Here is a 23770-nt window from a genome sequence, read left to right on the forward strand (position 1 = left end):
TCTGTGCAGACCGCTCTGTGTAAACCGCTCTCTGTAGACCGCTCTGTGCAGACCGCTCTGTGTAAACCGCTCTCTGTAGACCGCTCTGTGTAAACCGCTCTGTGTAAACCGCTCTGTGTAGGCTGCTCTGTGTAAACCGATCTGTGAGTACCGCACTGTGTAAACCGCTCTCTGTAGACCGCTCTGTGCAGACCGCTCTGTGTAGATCGCTCTGTGTAAACCGCTCTGTGTAAACCGCTCTGTGTAGATCGCTCTGTGTAAACCGCTCTGTGTAAACCGCTCTGTGTAGACCGCTCTGTGTAGACCGCTCTGTGTAGACCGCTCTGTGTAAACCGCTCTCTGTAGACCGCTCTGTGTAAACCGCTCTGTGTAGATCGCTCTGTGTAGATCGCTCTGTGTAGACCGCTCTGTGTAAACCGCTCTGTGTAGACCGCTCTGTGTAGACCGCTCTGTGTAAACCGCTCTGTGTAGATCGCTCTGTGTAGGCTGCTCTGTGTAGACCGCTCTGTGTAAACCGCTCTGTGTAGACCGCTCTGTGTAAACCGCTCTGTGTAGACCGCTCTGTGTAGACCGCCTGGAAGATTAATACCAACGCATCCACTATCTCTGCAGCTACCTCTTTTAAAACCCTAGGATGCAGGTCATCCGGTCCCGGGGATTTGTCGCCGCATATTCCCATTAAATTCTCCAGTACTATGTCTTTACTTATACTGATTTCTTTAAGTTCCTCATTCTCTCTAAACCCTTGGATCCCCATTATTTGCGGAATGTTTTTTGTGTCTTCTATCGTGAAGACAGATACAATATTTGCTTAATGTCTCTGCCATTGACTTATAATTACAATTTCTCCTGTCTCTGTCTCTAATGGGCCCATGTTTACTTTCACTAATCTCTTACCTATAGAAACATTTGCAATCTGTTTTTATCTCTCTTGGTAATCTACTCTCATATTCTTTTTTCTCTTTCCTTATCAATTTTAATTTTTATGGGGACAGTCAATAAATATTTGAAGCAGCGGATGGTACAGGGCAGCGGGGTTGGTTTTGGATTGCACTAGCAACAAGCCAATATGATCGGCTGAATGGCCTTGTTCTGGGCTGTAAATGTCGAAGAGCATTAGGGGAATTAAAGATGCGAGGCTGGGCGAGCTGGAGCATCAGAGGGACAAGCTCATCAGGTTCCTCATTCACTGCCTCTTCCTGCGTTTGTTGGTTAGTTTAATGCCAGGCTTACCTATTTTCCCAAATGCATGCCTGTTTCCGTATCTCAGTCTGCTGGACACTTCCTTCCATTTCTTCCACCATTCTTTGGATGCAGTTCAATTTGTCTTCCAACAGTGCAGGATCCACCGGCTTCCGCAGCTCCAGGTCCTGGATATGATGGCCTGCTTCTTGCAGCCTGGTTTCCACAGCTTGTGCCAGCTCCAACACCCTCCGAGACAACAAATTCATCTAAAAAGAACAAAGAGTGCTTTAGCTACATGAGGTGTTAGCCGTGACTCAGTGAGTAGCACCCTCGCCTTGACTGTCCGCCTAAAGTCATGGGTTCACATCCCACTCCAGCGACTTGCAGCACATAAGTGAGGGATAAATATTGGCCAGGGCACTGGGGAGAACTCCCCTGCTTTTCTTTGAAATAGTGCCACGGGATCTTTTATGTCCATTTCAGAGGGCAGACAGGGTCTTGGTTTAAGGTCTCGTCCGAAAGACGGCACCTCCGACAATGCAGCATTCCCTCAGCACCGCACTGGAGTGTCAGCCAAGATTTTTTTGCTCAGGTCTCTGGAGCAGGAACCCACAACCTTCTGACTCAGAGGCAAGGATGCTACCTACTGAGCCACTGCTGACACTAACAGCACAGAAGGAGGCCATTCGGCCCATCCTGTCCATGCCGTCTCTTTGTTAGAGCGATCTAAAACGAACCCTACTGCCCCGCTCTATGCCCATAGCCCTGTATCAATCCCAAACTAATCCCACTGCCCCGCTCTCTCCCCATAGCCCTGTATCAATCCCAAACTAATCCCACTGCCCCGCTCTCTCCCCATAGCCCTGTATCAATATCAACCTAATCCCACTGCCCCGCTCTCTCCCCATAGCCCTGTATCAATCCCAAACTAATCCCACTGCCCCGCTCTCTCCCCATAGCCCTGTATCAATCCCAAACTAATCCCACTGCCCCGCTCTCTCCCCATAGCCCTGTATCAATCCCAAACTAATCCCACTGCCCCGCTCCCTCCCCATAGCCCTGTATCAATCCCAAACTAATCCCACTGCCCCGCTCTCTCCCCATAGCCCTGTATCAATCCCAAACTAATCCCACTGCCCCGCTCTCTCCCCATAGCCCTGTATCAATCCCAAACTAATCCCACTGCCCCGCTCTATCCCCATAGCCCTGTATCAATCCCAAACTAATCACACTGCCCCGCTCTCTCCCCATAGCCCTGTATCAATGCCAAACTAATCACACTGCCCCGCTCTCTCCCCATAGCCCTGTATCAATCCCAAACTAATCCCACTGCCCCGTTCTCTCCACATAGCCCTGTATCAATTCCAAACTAAACTGACTGCCTCGCTCTCTCCCCATAGTCCTGTATCAATCCCAAACTAATCCCACTGCCCCGCTCTCTCCCCATAGCCCTGTATCAATCCCAAACTAATCCCACTGCCCTGCTCTCTCCTCATAGCCCTGCATCAATCCCAAACTAATCCCACTGCCCCGCTCTCTCCCCATAGCCCTGTATCAATCCCAAACTAATCCCACTGCCCCGCTCTCTCACCATAGCCCTGTATCAATCCCAAACTAATCCCACTGCCCCTCTCTCTCCCCATAGCCCTGTATCAATCCCAACCTAATCCCACTGCCCCGCTCTCTCCCCATAGCCCTGTATCAATCCCAAACTAATCCCACTGCCCCGCTCTCTCCCCATAGCCCTGTATCAATCCCAAACTAATCCCACTGCCCCGCTCTCTCCCCATAGCCCTGTATCAATCCCAAACTAATGCGACTGCCCCGCTCTCTCCCCATAGCCCTGTATCAATCCCAAACTAATCCCACTGCCCCGCTCTCTCCCCATAGCCCTGTATCAATCCCAAACTAATCCCACTGTCCCCCTCTCTCCCCATAGCCCTGTATCAATCCCAAACTAATCCCACTGCCCCGCTCTCTCCCCATAGCCCTGTATCAATCCCAAACTAATCCCACTGCCCCGCTCTCTCCCCATAGCCCTGTATCAATCCCAAACTAATCCCACTGCCCCTCCCTCTCCACATAGCTTTGTATTTTGAATCTGTTTCAAATATTCATCCACTTTTCCCTCTAAAGCTGCAATAGTCTCTGTCTGAACCATGCCCAGTGACAAAGCACTCCCTGCTCCAACAACCCTCTGGGTCATAGAGTCATAGAGTTTTACAGCACAGAAAGAGGCCCTTCGGCCCATCGTGTCTGCGCCGCCCATCCATCCCTGTCCAGTCTAATCCCATTTTCCAGCATTTGGTCTATAGCCTTGTATGCAATGGCATTTCAAGTGCTCATCCAAATGCTTCTTGAATGTTGTGAGGGTTCCTGCCTCTACCACCCTTTCAGGCATTGAGTTCCACATTCCAACCACCCTCTGGGTGAAAAAGTTCCTCCTCAAATCCCCTCTAAATCTCCTGCCCCTTACCCTGAATCTATGCCCCCTTGTTATTGACCCCCCTACTAAGGGGAAAAGTTCCTCTTTGTCTACCCTATCTATGCCCCTCATCATTTTGTACACCTCAATCAGGTCCCCCCTCAGCCTTCTTTGCTCCAAGGAAAACAACCCCAGCCTGTCCAGCCTCTCTTCATAGCTGAGGCGCTCCATCCCAGGTAACATCCTGGTGAATCTTCCCTGCACCCTCTCCAAAGCAATTACCCTTTTATTGGAATTAGTGACAATTCTCAATTGATTACCGTATCGTCCCTGACACCCCAATCAGAGGAAATAATTTTTCTCTATTCACGCCATCAAAACCCTTCATCGTTTAAAAAAAAAGGACCTGTATAAATCTCCTGTTGGCCTTGTCTGCTCCAGTGAGACAGACTGCGAGGAGGATGTAATTCTGTGATAAATGGGCAAGTGCTTCCATTAAGCTTGGGGACAGAAGATTGTCACTGAAATGTTCCGAGCTTTCATCCACTAATGGGAATAATACATCAGGGCTGGTTCGTAACACAAGATCAATTGGTTAGTTAAACACAGTCAGCAGATCAAGGCTTGGACTGAAATAAGAAATTTCCATTTCTGTCAGGCAACAGCCTGCCTGGTTAACAATTTGTGCCAAAGCAGGACATTACAAAGCGTGTTGCAAGCAAGATAAATATTCTATGATGTCGACACGCTGAGCATTTGCATCAAAGGCAGCCGAGTGCAAAATCGGCCATGTTACGGCACTCTTCGTGACAATAGGTAATCAGAATTTAAATCTTCAATATTTGAGTTCTAAATTTGAGCTGCTAAGTAATCGGCCTTTATTTACGCTGTCTGCAGTGGAACAAATCATTTAAAAAAACAGGAAGAGCGACAACACAAATGAAGCAGGACTTTTCGTTTTTCCAGTGGCTTTATGGAGTTCAGCTACAGATCAGGCATGATCTGATTGAATGGCAGAGCAGGCTCGAGGGGCTGAGTGGTCTCCTCCTGTTCCTATGTAACAGGCTCGAGGGGCTGAATGGCCTTCTCCTGTTCCTATGTAACAGGCTCAAGGGGCAGAATGGCCTCCTCCTGTTCCTATGTAACAGGCTCGAGGGGCTGAATGGCCTCCTCCTGTTCCTATGCAACAGACTCTAGGGGCTGAATGGCCTACTCCTTAAACTATATTACAGGCTCGAGGAGTTGAATGGCCTCCTCCTATTCCTATGTCCCTATGTAACAGGCTCGAGGGGCTGAATGGCCTATTATTCCTATGTAACAGGCTCGAGGAGCTGAATGGCCTATTATTCCTATGTGCCTATGTAACAGGCTCGAGGGGCTGAATGGCCTATTATTCCTATGAAACTGGCTCGATGGGCTGAATGGCCTCTTCCTGTTTCTATGTAATAGGCTCTGTAATGTATATACCTTTAAGGGGGGGAACTATCTTTTACAGCTCATGTATACTGCAGTACCGGTAGTGACCACACCTGTATATAACACTGAGTAGTAATCTGTACAGATCAGTTCCAGTGTGAGCCACGTTTAGTAAACACCTGCTGTACCGTTTCTCCTGCAGTCTGTGTCTTATTATACACGGACACAACATTGGCAGCAAGGCAAGTTCGAAACTACCTGCAACTCTGCATCACCTCCCGGGGATTCGTTCCTGGAGATCAGTGGGTTGGAGGTCAAGGCCAGAGACTCGGGCGTCAACCACGGGCAACCGCCCAGTCATCCAGCAGAGACTCGAGAATTGCGGGGGAGGCTGTCGAGAGCCAGGCTTGGCTTTCCAGTCGAGGTGGTCCAGCGAAACGGGCTGGCAACAGGTAGTGCACAGACCCTTCCCGGACAGCGGCGGGCTAGAGCCCGACCGAACGGCACAGCAAAGGGCCGAGCAGCGTCGATGGGGGAGAGAGAGAGAGGGCAGAGCGCACAGGGCGCAGCCGGTGTTCAGGGGCCGAGCAACGTCGGAGAGAGGGAGAGAGAGACGCGCAGAAACCCGCGAGGTGCCGCCATTGCCACGAGGACCGCCGAGAGCGGCGTGCGCAGGAGAAGCGCGCGAAACCTACAGGGCACCGCCATTGCCACGAGAACTCCCAGGAGCGGCGTTGGCAGCAGCGGGGGAGGAAGGAAAGTGCGGGAGATGCCATTTTAAGTCATTGGGAGACGCCATTTTAAACCACACCCAAAATGCCGAAGAGTGGCAGTATCACCGCATTTGACAATGAATTCGAAGATTGGACTACATATGTCGAATGAATAGAGGTGTACTGCAAGGCAAATGAGGTGTCAGATGACAAGAAAGCGCCGGTATTGTTAAATTTAGTGGGTGCAAAGACGCCTGGTTTATTACGAAATCTAGTAACCCCAACGAAGCCAATGGAAAAGAGTTTTGAAGACATAGTAACGATACTACAGGAACATTTAAACCCCACACCGCTGCTGATAGCAGAAAGATTCAAGTTTCACAAATGGAACCAGAATAAGGATGAAAGCAATGCTGATTATTTAACAGAACTGCGCAAATTTTCAAAACACTGCCAGTTTGGAGCGGGACTGGCAGATACCTTAAGGGACAAGTTTGTGTGTGGGCTTCAAAGTGAAGGAACCCAGAAACGGCTTTTATCTGAAAAGGACCTTACGCTGGAAAAGGCTTTCAGCATTGCGGTATCATATGAAGCAGCAGCACGGGGCGCTGCAGAGATACAACAGAAACCGCAAGAATATGGCACAAACGAAATGTCATATGGAACAGAGAAGTGCTATCGCTGCAGCAGAACAACACACGACCAGAATGATTGCTGGTTCAAAGACAAAGTGTGCAGACAGTGTGGAAAAGTAGGACACATAGCACGAGTCTGCAGGTCAGGAAAGAAAACCAGCAACAAGAAACCTACCAAAGGAAATTACAAGAAGGTACATAAGATGACGGAGAATAGTTCAGACGAACAAAAGAGTGATAACGACTCCGAACGCAGCGAACTGAGTTGTCTGAAACTACATAATGTGATCACAATGGAGGATCACCGAACCATTTGGGTCACTCTCAAGATAGCAGGAGTCCAGGTAAAGATGGAATTGGACACAGGATCAGCCCTAACAGTCATAAACCGATGGGACTACGAGCGGCTATTCTCACACATACCCTTGAGAGACACAAAAATTATTTTGAAGACGTACACGGGGCAAAAAGTCTACCCCAAAGGAAAAATAAGGGCGACCGTTATATATAACGGTAAGGAAACACCAAAACTAGACCTGTATGTATTGCAAGATGGAGGACCACCAGTACTGGGACGTGAATGGATCCGGAAAATACAACTGGATTGGCATTCCATACAGGCACTGACTGTGGCTGACAAAAAGGATGATGACATCACACCTGGGCGACTGTCAAAGATCCTAACTGACACGAAAGAAGTGTTCCAGCAAGGACTCGGAACACTAAAAGGCATGACAGTGACGATTAAAATTGAAGAAAACGCAAGCCCAAATTTTTTTAAGGCCAGACTGGTACCTTATGCGATCCGCCCAGCCATCGAAGCAGAGCTGGAGAGTCTGGAACGTTTAGGTGTACTGTCCAAGGTAGACTGGAGCGAGTGGGCTACACCCATCGTCCCTGTGATGAAAAAGTCATTGAGCAGCACGCCTGGGGAACCAAGGAAGGTTCGCATCTGTGGGGACTTTAAGGTAACAGTGAACCCAGTCCTTCACACCGTACAATATCCACTTCGGCGGATTGAAGATATTTTCGCCTCGCTATCTGGAGGGAAATGCTTCACTAAGATTGATCTGGCCCAGGCGTATCTGCAAATGGAGGTAGAAGAAGCATCAAAAAAATACCTCACAATCAACACCCATAAAGGTCTCTACCAATACAACCGGCTGGTATTCGGGGTAGCATCAGCTCCAGCTATTTGGCAGAGGGCAATGGAACAAATCCTGCAAGGGATCCCAGGGACCCAGTGTTATTTGGACGACATCCTGGTCACGGGCGAAAATGACAGTGATCACCTTGCCAACCTGGAGCAGGTGCTCACTAAATTGCAGGAATAAGGCTCCGAGCTAACCGCCCCAAATGCGAGTTCTTTAGAAAACAGATCTCGTATTGTGGCCACATTATCGATAAAGAGGGGTTACATAAGTCCCCAGAGAAGATTGAGGCAGTAGTCAAGGCTCCAGCACCAGAAAATGTGTCACAACTGAGGTCGTTCCTCGGGCTGGTAAACTACTACCATAAGTTCTTGCCAAATTTGTCTACAATACTACACCCACTGAACACCCTACTGCAAACTGGGGTGCCATGGAAGTGGAGTGACGAATGTAGACGAGCTTTCCAGAAGAGCAAAACACTAATCACATCGAAAGAGGTATTGGCCCATTACAACCCGGCATTACCAATTCGGTTGGCATGTGATGCGTCACCCTACGGCAATGGAGCGGTGCTGTTGCACAAATTCTCAGATGGCTCAGAGAGGCCAATAGCCTTTGCGTCACGATCACTAACCTCAGCCGAGCGTAACTACGCCCAGATTGACAGGGAGGCCCTCAACCTAGTGTGGGGAGTCAAAAAGTTCAATTGCTGTCTGCACAGGCAGAAATTCACCTTGCTGACTGATCACCAGCCTCTTGTCTCCATTTTTAATCCGAAGAAGGGCGTTCCGGTGATAACTGCGCAACGACTACAAAGATGGTCACTTTTTCTAGGGGTGCACCACTATGAGATTGAATATAAGGGCATGAAACAGCATGGAAATGCTGATGGGCTATCACGCCTGCCACTGCCTATGCAGAGGAAGCACCAGCAGTGGATCCTGTCGAAATATTCCATTCGACTATGGTTGAATACCTACTGGTAACTAACGCTTGTATCGAAAAGGGAACCCAAAATGACCCGACACTGTCTCGGGTATATGATTTGACGGTGAAGGGATGGCCAGCACATGGTGACTCACTGTTGCCAGCATTCTCGACAAGGAGAGAACAGCTGTCAGTGTGCCGGGGGACCTTGATGTGTGGATCCCGAGTGGCAATTCCACCCAATTTAAGGGATAGAGTGCTCAATGAGCTTCATGAGGGTCATCTGGGAGGGGTAAAAATAAAAAGCCTAGCCAGGGCTTATGTGTGGTGGCCGGGAATCGATAAACAAATCGAGGACCTGACCAAGAGCTGCTCAGGATGCCAGAAAGTCCAAAATGCACCACCACAGGCCCCTCTACACCCATGGGAGTGGCCCTCATCTCCATGGCAACGGGTGCATATTGATTTTGCTGGTCCATTCATGGACTCAATGTTTTTAATAGCCGTGGATGCACACTCGAAATGGCCTGAGGTCATCAAAATGTCCTCCACCACCACGGAGAAAACTATCGCAGTCCTACGGACCATTTTTGCCAGGAATGGCTTGCCAGAACAGATTTGCTCTGACAACGGACCACAGTTTGTGTCCGAAGAGTTCCGGAGGTTCTTGAAAAAGAATGGGGTAAGGCATTACACATCCACCCCGTATCATCCAGCCACAAATGGATTGGCTGAGAGGTTCGTACAAACCTTTAAGAAGGCAATAAAGGCTATGTACAATGACAACATTCCGCTGCAGCACAAGGTGGACAATTTCCTGTTCGCCTACCGGAATGCGACACATGCAGTCACCAACCAGGCCCCAGCCATGATGTTCTTTAACCAAAGGTTAAGATCTCGCCTGGATTTGCTCAGACCAAACGTACGAAGAGATGTTGAGAGTAAGCAATTCCAGCACATCCATGAGAAGCCAACAAGGAGCTTCAATGTAGGGCAACCAGTCTTGGCCCGCGACTACCGAACAGAAAAATGGCAGCCAGGAACGATATGCACACGGCAGGGCCCACTAATGTACACAGTGGACGTTGGGGAGAGCATCGTGAGACGCCATGCTGACCAGATCCTAGAGTCACAGGAACAAGTCAACCCCATGCCTCGCCCATACATACCTGGTGATGAACCCGACGTACAGGTCGCATCTACCCCAGAAACAATAGCATCGGAAGCTGATGAACCAACTGGCAACAGGGGGCCAGAATCATCTCCGCACCAAGAGCAAGACACTCGGGAAAGGCGCTATCCAGAAAGGATCAGGAAGCCTCCCCAAAGACTGAATATATAAATAGACTATTTTCAGCTAATGTTGCATGTTAAAAGTGTTAATTGTAATTAGTTTGATATTTAATTGTTAAATGAGTGTTATGGTACTGTTAATCTAAAAGGGGAGGAATTGTAATGTATATACCTTTAAGGGGGGGAACTATCTTTTACAGCTCATGTATACTGCAGTACCGGCAGTGACCACACCTGTATATAACACTGAGTAGTAATCTGTACAGATCAGTTCCAGTGTGAGCCACGTTTAGTAAACACCTGTTGTACCGTTTCTCCTGCAGTCTGTGCCTTATTATACATGGACACAACAGGCTCGAGGGTCTGAATGGCTTACTCCATAACCTATGTAAGAGGCTCGAGGGGCTGAATGGCCTTTTATTCCTATGAAACAGGCTCGAGGGGCTGAATGGCCTCTTCCTGTTTCTATGCAATAGGCTCGAGGGGCTGAATGGCTCACTCTATAACCTATGTAACAGGCTCGAGGAGCTGAATGGCCTACTCCTGTTCCTATTTTCCTATTAACAGGCTCGAGGACCTGAACGGCCTACTATTCCTATGTAACAGGAACATCCCCATCTGACCGTACCCCCTCAGACTGGCCACCAACATGACTCAATGTGGCTTCCTACAGTTGGTGGAGACCCCTAGTGGCGCGGGCACCCGTAGACCCCAAACAAGGAGGGGGACCTTCCTTTACTACCCTTCCTCTGGCGGGATGAGCAGCAGAGGTCTTCAACGATGCTCAAAGCCAGTATTACTGCCAGGAGCAACTTCAGACCCAGGAAATCAAGAACCCTGCCAAGACTGGGGCTGCCAAGCCTCCAGGATTGCCCTGGAGACTCCAGGAAATGAAGATTAATCATCCTGGACACCGCTGCAAGCAAGCCGGGAGAAAACAATCATGCAGGGCATCAAAAAAATATTTTTTAACAACTTTGTTTAATAGTTATAAAAAACGTTGGAGATGAATTTTAAAAAAAGCTGTTTGACCGGGCGGGAAGGTTAGAGGCCAAGTGATGGAACCTCCAGGAATACATCCAATCAGAGTTGTGTAGGATTCGCAAAATCCAGGAAAATACAGCCTACATTTTAAAACCCCTGAAATGGCCACATTTTTAAGAGCACAAGATGGAGTCGGCAGATCACATGACTCATTTCAGAAGGACATACCACTGCAATACCTTAAAGAAACCTGAGTCACCACCGATTGGAAAATTCCAGACTGACTGCAATTGATATGGTAATAAAGGTAGCAGCAGTAACGAAGTCAAAAACAAAGGACTTGCACTTGAAAAGGTCATGTTAATCACCAGATAAAGGTAAACCCATCACTGAAATCACAGAGCACAGACAAGACCCATTATCTGCATCAAACTCAACGGGACACGGGACATAACCCATCAGTTTGGTTTCGGCCACGATTAAAGTCGTTAAGCTAATGTACCAGCTTTTGTCAAAGTAGCCGGCCCAAAACTTTGACAAAAGAAAACCCCGGATTTGGCGCCAAAGATAAGGGCAAGGAAACGGTATAACTGTTGGGGGAAAATCGACGGGCAGAAGGTACGATCGGAGGCAGGGAACAACGAGAGGTTAAGGTTAAGTTGAACGGTTCGAGTGGAGAGGTCTGATTAGGAGGTTCGATTACGGATCGAGGAGCACGGAGGTTCTACAAGTTCGAGCAGGAGAGCAGGTTCAGGAGCCCGTCCCAGAAGGAAGATCAATCGGGAATCCCGGAAGCTACAGGAGCACCAAGGTCGAGGACAGTTTTAAAACCCTGGTGAGCATAGAGGCCCAACTCCACCTAGCTGACCTAGTAGAGGGATACTTTAGAGACGGGAGGGTTTTAATATTAAGGGCTTTGTAATCGGGAGTGTTATTTATCCTTCGTTGTACCGCGCGCTTTCCCCTCCCCTGTTTTATTATACCGCAGCTAATGAATTGATGTATTTTAAGATAGTCAAAGTAATTCTTGTGTGTTAAATTTTAGTTCCCATTGGGAGGCGTGTTAATGATTTTGTCTGTGTTGTTTCTTTGTTCCCTGTGTTTTTATTCTCTTTATAAATAAAGAAACCATTAATTTTAAAACTTACCTTGTCTCACCTGATCCATTTGTCTTCCGGTCACAAGTTGGGCCAACACATCAAGGTAGCCTGGCAATAAGTCCAGTGTCTAGAATCAGTGAGGGGGGAGCGCTTCGAAACTGCTCACGAGCAGTGTGAAATCAAGAATCGATCTCGCACACCACAAGCTCGTTAAAAAGACCCCTTACAAAATGGCGACTGCGGCAGGACACTGGCTACAGACCCCTTGTGTGGTGGACAAAGACTCGGGTGAGACAGATGTGATGGAGGACAGGTTATCCTCCTACGTGTGTGGTAAAGTAAACGTTGCAAAAAAAATGGGTATGCGACCTGTTAGGGGCCGAGCGTCCCCTAGAGGCAGCCGCCCAGTGGACGGCTTGTAAAGAGCGCCGCAAGGACATTGAAAAAGCGGTATGGCTTATGTGTTATAAAAAGCAGGTTCTGATACTGGACCAAGCAGTGGCCAGTAATGAAACTAAAATAAGCCATTTGTCCCGGGAGCTGCAGGAAAAAGTTGCAGCGGAAGGGAAGGTGCTCGTGGCCCTGGAGGCTGTAAGCCAGGAGAGGGCAGCGATGGTCCGGGACCATCGGGGGAAGGTAGAGCACATGGAAAGCCAGGCCGCTGAAGTGCAGCGTGAGCACCAGGCCAGGGTAGAAAGGCTGGAGGGCAAGATGGCTGAGCTGGAGGGGAGCGCTAGGTTCAGGGCAGAACACGTAGAATATCAGGCAAGAGAATCCAGGGAGAAAGAGAGGAGATTAAAGATGGAGATTAGCCGCCTCACGGGGGAACTGAAGGCACAGGAGGAAAAGGTAGGCGAAGTAAAAGCAGCCTATAAGCTGGCCTGCGCTCGGGGGTTTGAGGAGGCAGACCACGGCCCCTGTAGGCAGGAAATAGAAAGCCTGAATATGGCGTTGGCCAGGGCAAAGGGGATGATATGCCTCATTAGCCCCAAGGTTGGCCAGGCTGAGTTCAACGGCAACCCAAGCAGGGAAGTCCCGCAGGCAGCCCCCAGAGCAACACGGGTTAGGGAACCAGAGGTTTCACAGCTACCATCCATAGCCCCTAGTTTTCCAGAGGTCTGGGATAAGGAGGGGGTGGAGGATGAAGACTTCAAGGTAGACCAGGATAGCCCGAGAGAGAATCAGGGACTGGGACTGGTGTACCCCGTGACACAACGGAGGTACGGACCACCCGGTGAGGACGGGGAACCTGGGGACCTCCAGAACCAATTCCTGGTGCCACACAGTGCGCAACAGTTGCGCTCCATGGTGAGCTACATCCCCAAGCTTACCATGAAGGGGGACCCTTCTCTTCACTTTAGGGAGATAGAACAGGCGGCCTGTGTTAACGACTGCGACGAGGCAGAGCAGGCCAAGATGCTATTGTTCTCCCTGGGTAGCGATCTCCTCCAGACGCTACCCGATGGGTGTAAGAGGGGTCAGGAAAATTATGAGGGGCTGAGGGACGAGATCCTGGAGGCCGTGGGGATGAACGAGGGGAGTCCGTTCACCCGGGTGGAGAAAACAGTCCAGCTCCCCGGGGAATCCCCGCAGGCGTTCGCGGACAGGCTGTGGCCAGCCTACCGGGGTGCGTGCCCGGGAATGCCGGCGCGAGAGCACCTGAACAGGGACCAGTTAGTCCACTGGCTCAGGTGCCTGGTGAATAACTCCCTGCCCCGCGTTCGAACGCAGGCAATGGCCTGGTTCGACCCCCGAAACCCTCAGACCACGGAGGGGACGGTGATCCGCCAACTCACCGTCACCTTTAGAAACGGGAGGGATAGTGAGACACCCCAGCAAAAAGGGAAGGTTTGTGAGGTCAGGCCTGGTGACCAGCCTCGTAAAGAGTGGCGCCAGGAAGGGAGCCGTCCCAACCAAGGCAGACAAACGTGCTACGGTTGCGGGAAGGAGGGGCATTGGCGCAGGGACTATAAGAATCCCTGGAAGGACACAAGGGGAAAGGTCTCCACAGCCCCAGTCCAAGCCCAGGCCACACCCCCGACCCCTGCCCCAGAGAGAGAGACGGAGTCAACTGTTCCTCCAGAGCTGCTGGAGGCGCTGCTGGCTTCGGTGAAATCGTTTGTCCTCACCAAGGGAAAAGTAGCAGCTACCACCGGTCCGGCGGTTCCCCCAACCCCTTCCCAAAGTGGCCAGCAATGACTGGAGCCTGCGCAGCCCGTCTACCTATGTGCGCTTCGGTACGACGGATGGAAGAGAAAAACTGCAGGGGGGCTGCAGCCGCAGGTCACACAGGCAGGACGAGCAGCCTGCGTGAGGGGAGGAGTTGTCCTGTCCACACGGGAGACTCCCCCATTGTTCAAGACCCAGAAGGGGAGGAGCCGGAGGTCCTAGGTCCTGTCCCTGGTCACAGGAGAGGGGAGGAGCCGGAGGTCCTAGGTCCTGTCCCTGGTCACAGGAGAGGGGAGGAGCCGAAGGTCATAGGTCCTGTCCCTGGTCACAGGAGAGGGGAGGAGCCGGAGGTCCTAAGTCCTGTCCCTGGTCACGGGAGAGGGGGGGAGCCAGCAAGGTTAGGTCCCGCCCCGGTTTTTAGGAAGGAAGCCGAGTCGGAGGACGAAGGTCCCGCCCCCGACTGCGGTGAAGGGGAGGAGCCGGAGGTCTTGGGTCTTGCCCGAGTACAGCATCAGAGAGGTGGCGTCTGGGGGCGGAGACTCTCGACCTGGAGTCCCAGGTAGCGGAGAGGTGCCTGCCGCTGACCCAGAGCCTAGGGAGGTGGAGCCTGCGGGAGGAAGCCCACAGCCAGCAGTCGTGGGGAAGCCACGGGCTGCAGCCAGGGCCAAAGCTCCAGCCAAGGGTCCGACCCACAAGGAAGCCTCACATGTGGTGACCCTCAGACGGTCAAATAGGAAACCGCAACCGAGGAAGGTTTGGTCGCTGGCTTCCACAAAAGGGACCCCCCGGAAGAAAGCTGCAGGAAGTTTAAACGGTCCAAAGCCAGCAGCCACGGGCGGCCAGGGACCAGCAGCTGAGACCGATGTGGGCACGCAGCAGGGGGAGGCCTGCGACGGTCCCCACAGGTTATAAGCTGGCCGTCCGGAGACGGGCGGCAGATGTATATATATATATAGTTTTGGGGTAATAAGGTTAGTTTAATTGTAATTTTGGTAAATAAGTAAGTGGTCTTCTGGAAGTATGGTAGCACTTTGGAGCGATCGAATGTGGCAAGTTTTAGGTGAGCTAGGGTCGTGGGACCCACTCACCCCGCACCCAAGCCGAGGAGCCCAGGGAGCCCGGCTCGAAACCTTTTTTTATCTCTCCGCCAGATAGTAACAAGATGATGCCAGTCGGAGGCATCATCCTCGCGGCCCTGGTGGGCCTCAACGTCGCCTGGAGGGGAGAGACGGAGGATCACCGTATCTTTGGCTGCTCCGGGGAAACTGCGCCTCTGGCCCACGACGGGCAGGGCCTGCGCGAAGCAGAGGAAGTCGCTGGGTACACCCACGAGGGCAACTGGCCCGGATGGCTGGGGTCGAACTCCACGAAATATTCGAGCGAGACCGGCTTCGCCTACGGAGAGGTCTCTCTGTCGTGTCCTCGGATCAAGATCCAGGCCACGCGGATTAGTGTGACCGTGGGGAAGCGTATTTGCCTAACCTGCAGGGGGAACATCCCCCTGGATAGGTGGTGGTGGCTCAGGAAACTGAGCAGGGACATGGGGAACCCCAGAGTAAAGTGGGAAAGGTTAGGGAACGACACTCACTGGACTATCACAGGGACCCAGGGAGGGTTGACAGTGTGCTGGGATAAATGGTGGGAACCCGATCAGGGGATTTACATGTGTATGTGGGGTTCAGAGAAAGTCTGCCCCACAGGTGTTTCCATCATTTTCCACAGCCAGTGGCAAGATAACGGGAGGGGGATAGACTGGGAATCGCGCTTGGACGCATGCGCGGTCCCCTACTCCCCAATCGCGGTTAATGCCACTGAGCTAGTGACCCGCCCCCGACAGCCCCTGCCCACGACCCAGACACCACGGACGGTAGCAGAGGGATGCCCCACCACCACCAAGGGACCAGGGAACGGGTTAGTATTAGTTCCCACTGACCAAATGGCCTATCAGGGGGTCCATTACGCGGTGGCCTCGGTCATCCTCAACCTGACCGAGGTGCACCTGCCGGAATGGTGCCCCGTAGAAATGGCAAGGCTGTATCAGGCCCTGCTGAAAGAGACCCTGCAGAAGTTTTACGAGTTTGACTTCGCGGGGGTCAATAGAACCGAACTCTACACCGAGGGCCACAAGGAATGGGAGCAAGTGGGGAGACAAAGAAGGGGCGCCGTGAACGACTGGTTCACAGGGTTCAACACTGGGTCGTCCATCATAAATAGTATGGACGACATCGAATTACAATGGCAGGTTAACGGGTTAAAGACCCAGTTGAAGGGGATCCTCACGGGCAAAAACCGGGTGGTGGGTTCGGAGCTCCATGAGGATCAGGCTATGACTCTCCATTTAAAGGAGATCATAGCAGAGCTGGAGAAGCAGGCTCGGACGGTCAGCGCTCTCATTAGGGAGGACAGGAACGCCTCAGATCAGGCTGCCCAGAATGAGGTGTGCGTACTGTACGGGACATGGTTGCTGGGCGAGGGCCGCAGCAATCTGGAGGATTTAAAACAGGGTTTGGTCCCCTCCTGGATCAGCAACAAGCACCTCGCAGCCCTCCACCCCTTTGAGAACGCGTTGAGTCCGTGCCAGCTCCGGCTCGCTTCTGAGGCCTACCCAGTCCCCGTGGACTGTGGTCGCTCCAACCACACCATCATGGGGGTCGTTGTGCGGATCCCAGTAATGAGTAGGGCGGCCCGACCTGCGCCGGTGTATAGTGTGGTGAACATTGGAGTCATTTGGGGGGAACACACGTCCGTTTCGCAGCGGTCCCACCCTACGTCATTAAGTGGGAGCATGCTATGACGGGGACTGACCGCTCGGGGTGCCGTAACCGGGGAGCACACATAATCCTGTGTCCCCAGCACTTGAATGCCTATTCAACACCACAGTACGGGTTCAGTTCTGCTGACGCTAAGCCTATCAATTGCACCATGGAAGCCATGGCACAGGGCCATGTTCCCCCACAGGTGGCATACATAGGAGGTGGGACATACTGTGTCGCCACCACAGCGTCCCACTACCGGCACGGACAGCACGGCTGGTGCGCGGTCAGTGAAAGCAGCTTCTGTTTCAAACCCAAGGCAGTAGTTCAAGTGGCACAGCTGCGGATTATCCCGATCCCTGAGCCATCCACTGTTCACCTCACTGTCAAGGAGAACTTCATCGATCTCCAGAAGTACGTGGCCCACTTTGGTTTCATAATTCCCCCTCTCCCAGAACATCTAACCGAACTGCTGAAAGCAGTTACTGTCTCCCAGAAGCACTTCTATACTTTAGAGCAGAAGACGATCGACATAGGGGCAAAAATCCTAGGCATACTGGTTCCACCATGGTGGGACCTCTTTGATAATATAGAGATCCCATCATGGGTCAGACTGGCTTCCCACGTTTTAGTGGTGTGCCAGATAGGGATCGTTCTGTACCTGGTCTGTGTCCAGTGCAGGAGGAAGGGACACGACAGGGAGTTCCCTAGTCAGCAGACTTGGCGGGACCACTATGTCAGCAGAAACGGGGACTCGCCCATGTAACTACCTTATTTTCCCATCTGTTTTTTTTGTGTATTATAATAAAGATTGTGTTGCGTCGGGTTATGACTCTAATGCGAGTCTGCACGTAGTATAAATGTTTCTCCGGTGGGGGATATCTACTCAACTCCGTTTTCGGGATGAGGAAAGTGCGTGTGCAAGGTACACTCCATAGTCAGGTAAACTATGGGGAAGGTCAGCTGGGAGGGAACGGATTTATGCTCACCCTAAAACATTCATGATACAAAAAGACGATTCGAGATGTCCATTGTATCACAGGGGGACTGTAGGATTCGCAAAATCCAGGAAAATACAGCCTACATTTTAAAACCCCTGAAATGGCCACATTTTTAAGAGCACAAGATGGAGTCGGCAGATCACATGACTCATTTCAGAAGGACATACCACTGCAATACCTTAAAGAAACCTGAGTCACCACCGATTGGAAAATTCCAGACTGACTGCAATTGATATGGTAATAAAGGTAGCAGCAGTAACGAAGTCAAAAACAAAGGACTTGCACTTGAAAAGGTCATGTTAATCGTCAGATAAACGTAAACCCATCACTGAAATCACAGAACACAGACAAGACCCATTATCTGCATCAAACTCAGCGGGACACGGGACATAACCCATCAGTTTGGTTTCGGCCACGATTAAAGTCATTAAGCTAATGTACCAGCTTTTGTCAAAGTAGCCGGCCCAAAACTTTGACAAAAGAAAACCCCTGATTTGGCGCCAAAGATAAGGGCAAGGAAACGGTATAACTGTTGGGGGAAAATCGACGGGCAGAAGGTACGATCGGAGGCAGAGAACAACGAGAGGTTAAGGTTAAGTTGAACGGTTCGAGTGGAGAGGTCCGATTAGGAGGTTCGATTACGGTTCGAGGAGCACGGAGGTTCTACAAGTTCGAGCAGGAGAGCAGGTTCAGGAGCCCGTCCCAGAAGGAAGATCAATCGGGAATCCCGGAAGCTACAGGAGCACCAAGGTCGAGGACAGTTTTAAAACCCTGGTGAGCATAGAGGCCCAACTCCACCTAGCTGACCTAGTAGAGGGATACTTTAGAGACGGGAGGGTTTTAATATTAAGGGCTTTGTAATCGGGAGTGTTATTTATCCTTCGTTGTACCGCGCGCTTTCCCCACCCCTGTTTTATTATACCGCAGCTAATGAATTGATGTATTTTAAGATAGTCAAAGCAATTCTTGTGTGTTAAATTTTAGTTCCCTTTGGGAGGCGTGTTACTGATTTTGTCTGTGTTGTTTCTTTGTTCCCAGTGTTTTTATTCTCCTTATAAATAAAGAAACCATTAATTTTAAAACTTACCTTGTCTCACCTGATCCATTTGTCTTCCGAGTCACAAGTTGGGCCAACACATCAAGGTAGTCTGGCAATAAGTCCAGTGTCTAGAATCAGTGAGGGGGGAGCGCTTCGAAACCGCTCACGAGCAGTGTGAAATCAAGAATCGACCTCGCACACCACAAGCTCGTTAAAAAGACCCCTTACAGTTGGCAACCTGAAACAAGACTGGTGATGGAGCTTCAACCTTTAATCGTAAGCGCGGCTCGCGGTTATGCTTGGCACGGCGAGGGAACGAGGGAGCGAGGGAGCGAGGGAGCACGGGAGAGAGGGAGCACAGGAGAGCGGGAGAGAGGGAGCAAGGGAGTGAGCGAGAGAGGGAGCAAGGGAGTGAGCGAGCGAGGGAGCGATGGAGCGAGGGAGCGATGGAGCGAGGGAGCGATGGAGTGAGGGAGAGAGGGAGCGAGGGAGAGAGAGAAAGAGGGAGCGAGGGAGCAAGGGAATGAGGGAAAGTTACCTGGTCCTTGTCAGGGGTAGCAGGAGGAGGTCTCAATGATACAGTGGTTGTCTCCTGAGATGTCTGCGGAGGCTGGTGAGTGTGCTGCTTGTCCACTGCAAGGAGGGAGAGATCAATCTTAGCAGATTCGTAAAATTCGAAAAGACAAAAAAAAACAAAGGGTTAATGGCACCGATTTGGACCTCAGTCACAGAGCTGCGCTCACGGAGAGCCGGCGATGGGAAATCCGGGGGCGCAAGGTCAGCCTGGTTTCACATTACCAGCGAAGCAGTCACAGCTTAGTGACACTGGCCTTGCACAACCCTGGGCAGCTGCTGCCGATTGGCCGCAGGATCAATGATCCTGTTATAATTCCTCACTCCCCCAACACTGAATATAAACCCCACACTCCCGCAACACTGAATATAAACCCCTCAATCCCCCAACACTGAATATAAACCCCTCACTCCCCCAACACCGAATATAAACCCCTCAATCCCCCAACACTGAATATAAACCCCTCAATCCCCCAACACTGAATAGAAACCCCTCACTCCCCCAACACTGAATATAAACCCCTCACTCCCCCAACACTGAATATAAACCCCTCAATCCCCCAACACTGAATATAAACCCCTCACTCCCCCAACACCGAATATAAACCCCTCACTCCCCCCGACACTGAATATAAACCCCTCACTCACCCAACACTGAATATAAACCCCTCACTCCCCCAACACTGAATATAAACCCCTCACTCCCCCAACACTGAATATAAACCCCTCACTCCCCCCAACGCTGAATATAAACCCCTCACTCCCCCAACACTGAATATAAACCCCTCACTCCCCCAACACTGAATATAAACCCCTCACTCCCCCAACACTGAATATAAACCCCTCACTCCCCCAACACTGAATATAAACCCCTCACTCCCCTCGACACTGAATATAAACCCCTCACTCCCCCCAACACTGAATATAAAACCCTCACTCCCCAACACTGAATATAAACCCCTCCCCCAACACTGAATATAAACCCCTCACTCCCCCCAACACTGAATATAAACCCCTCACTCCCCCAACACTGAATATAAACCCCTCACTCCCCCCAACGCTGAATATAAACCCCTCAGTCCCCCAACTCTGAATATAAACCCCTCACTCTCCCCCAACACTGAATATAAGCCCCTCACTCCCCCAACACTGAATATAAACCCCTCACTCCCCCCAACACTGAATATAAAACCCTCACTCCCCAACACTGAATATAAACCCCTCCCCCAACACTGAATATAAACCCCTCACTCCCCCAACACTGAATATAAACCCCTCACTCCCCCAACACTGAATATAAACCCCTCACTCCCCCCAACACTGAATATAAAACCCTCACTCCCCAACACTGAATATAAACCCCTCCCCCAACACTGAATATAAACCCCTCACTCCCCCCAACACTGAATATAAACCCCTCACTCCCCCAACACTGAATATAAACCCCTCACTCCCCCAACGCTGAATATAAACCCCTCAGTCCCCCAACTCTGAATATAAACCCCTCACTCCCCCCCAACGCTGAATATAAACCCCTCACTCCCCCAACAATGAATATAAACCCCTCACTCCCCCAACACTGAATATAAACCTCTCACTCCCCCCGACACTGAATATAAACCCTTCACTGCACCCAACACTGAATATAAACCCCTCACTCCCCCCAACACTGAATATAAACCCCTCACTCCCCGAACACTGAATATAAACCCCTCACTCCCCCCAACACTGAATATAAACCCCTCACTCCACCAACACTGAAAATAAGCCCCTCACTCCCCCAACACTGAATATAAACCCCTCACTCCCCCAACACTGAATATAAACCCCTCACTCCCCCAACACTGAATATAAACCCCTCACTCCCCCCAACACTGAATATAAACCCCTCAGTCCCCCAACACTGAATATAAACCCCTCACTCCCCCAACACTGAATATAAACCCCTCACTCCCCCAACACTGAATATAAACCCCTCACTCACCCAACACTGAATATAAACCTCTCACTCCCCCAACACTGAATATAAACCCCTCACTCCCCCCAACGCTGAATATAAACCCCTCACTCCCCCCAACACTGAATATAAACCCCTCACTCCCCCAACACTGAATATAAACCCCTCACTCCCCCCAACACTGAATATAAACCCCTCACTCCCCCAACACTGAATATAAACCCCTCACTCCCCCCAACGCTGAATATAAACCCCTCAGTCCCCCAACACTGAATATAAACCCCTCACTCCCCCCCAACACTGAATATAAGCCCCTCACTCCCCCCAACACTGAATACAAACCTCTCACTCCCCCAACAGTGAATATAAACCCCTCACTCCCCACAACACTGAATATAAACCCCTCACTCCCCCAACACTGAATATAAACCCCTCATTCCCCCCAAAACTGAATATAAACCCCTCACTCCCCCAACACTGAATATAAACCCCTCACTCCCCCCAACACTGAATATAAACCCCTCACTCCCCCAACACTGAATATAAACCCCTCACTCCCCCAACACTGAATATAAACCCCTCACTCCCCCAACACTGAATATAAACCCCACTCCCCCAACACTGAATATAAACCCCTCACTCCACCAACACTGAATCTAAATCCCTCACTCCCCCAACACTGAATATAAACCCCTCACTCCCCCAACACTGAATTTAAACCCCTCACTCTCCCCAACACTGAATATAAACCCCTAACTCCCCGCAACACTGAATATAAACCCCTCACTCCACCAACACTGAATCTAAATCCCTCACTCCCCCCAACACTGAATATAAACCCCTCACTCCCCCAACACTGAATATAAACCCCTCACTCCCCCAACACTGAATATAAACCCCTCACTCCCCCAACACTGAATATAAACCCCTCACTCCCCCAACACTGAATATAAACCCCTCACTCCACCAACACTGAATCTAAATCCCTCACTCCCCCCAACACTGAATATAAACCCCTCACTCCCCCCAACACTGAATATAAACCCCTCACTCCCCCAACACTGAATATAAACCCCTCACTCCCCCAACACTGAATATAAACCGCTCACTCCACCAACACTGAATCTAAATCCCTCACTCCCCCCAACACTGAATATAAACCCCTCACTCCCCCAACACTGAATATAAACCCCTCACTCCCCCAACACTGAATATAAACCCCTCACTCCCCCAACACTGAATATAAACACCTCACTCCCCCCAAAACTGAATATAAACCCCTCACTTCCCCAACACTGAATATAAACCCCTCACTCCCCCCAACACTGAATATAAACCCCTCACTCCCCCAACACTGAATATAAACCCCTCACTCCACCAACACTGAATATAAACCCCTCACTCCCTTCAACACTGAATATAAACCCCTCACTCCCCCAACACTGAATATAAACCCCTCACTCCCCCAACACTGAATATAAACCCCTCACTCCCCCAACACTGAATATAAACACCTCACTCCCCCCAAAACTGAATATAAACCCCTCACTTCCCCAAAACTGAATATAAACCCCTCACTCCCCCAACACTGAATATAAACCCCTCAGTCCCCCAACACTCAATATAAACCCCTCACTCCCCCAACACTGAATATAAACCCCTCAGTCCCCCAACACTGAATATAAAACCCCTCACTCCCCCAACACTGAATATAAACCCCTCACTCCCCCAACACTGAATATAAACCCCTCACTCCCCCAACACTGAATATAAACCCCTCACTCCCCCAACACTGAATATAAACCCCTCACTCCCCCAACTCTGAATATAAACCCCTCACTCCCCCAACACTGAATATAAACCCCTCACTCCCCCAACACTGAATATAAACCCCTCACTCCCCCCAACACTGAATATAAACCCCTCACTCCCCCAACACTGAATATAAACCCCTCACTCCCCCAACACTGAATATAAACCCCTCACTCCCCCCAACACTGAATATAAACCCCTCACTCCCCCAACACTGAAAATAAACCCCTCACTCCCCCAACACTGAATATAAACCCCTCACTCCCCCAACACTGAATATAAGCCCCTCACTTGCCGCAACACTGAACATAAACCCCTCACTCCCCCAACACTGAATATAAACCCCTCACTCCCCCCAACACTGAATATAAACCCTTCACTCCCCCAACACTGAATATAAACCCCTCACTCCCTGTGGTAAACCACTGTTTGTATTCCACTGTGTACATGCCTGGACATGCCTCGGCTGACTCCTCCCACAAGTCCTAGTATAAAGGTGACTGCTCCCCAGCCCCTTTGTATTCTGGACCGGTCGACCACTCGAGGCAGACCTTCATTCTTTTGTTAATAAAAGCCTTTAGTTACTCTCTTAACTCTCAGTCTTTTATGAGTAATTGATGGCGCATCAATTTTATTA

General features: G+C 50.6%; 1 protein-coding gene across 1 annotated transcript in view; it reads right to left on the reverse strand.

The window, feature by feature from the left end:
- The window catches only part of LOC147109030 (uncharacterized), a 195981-nt gene that overhangs the window by 90485 nt on the left and 81726 nt on the right, over positions 1–23770 (reverse strand). The window contains exons 10-11 of the mRNA XM_086004169.1: positions 19330–19424; positions 1234–1451 (exon numbers count right to left, since the gene is read on the reverse strand). Coding sequence (XP_085860295.1) covers positions 1234–1451; positions 19330–19424 — 313 coding nt within the window. The remainder of the gene's footprint in view (positions 1–1233; positions 1452–19329; positions 19425–23770) is intronic.

This window comes from Somniosus microcephalus, chromosome 12 (assembly GCF_052327205.1).
Source record: "Somniosus microcephalus isolate GS21.2 chromosome 12, FLI_Smic_1.0, whole genome shotgun sequence".
NCBI lineage: Eukaryota > Metazoa > Chordata > Chondrichthyes > Squaliformes > Somniosidae > Somniosus > Somniosus microcephalus.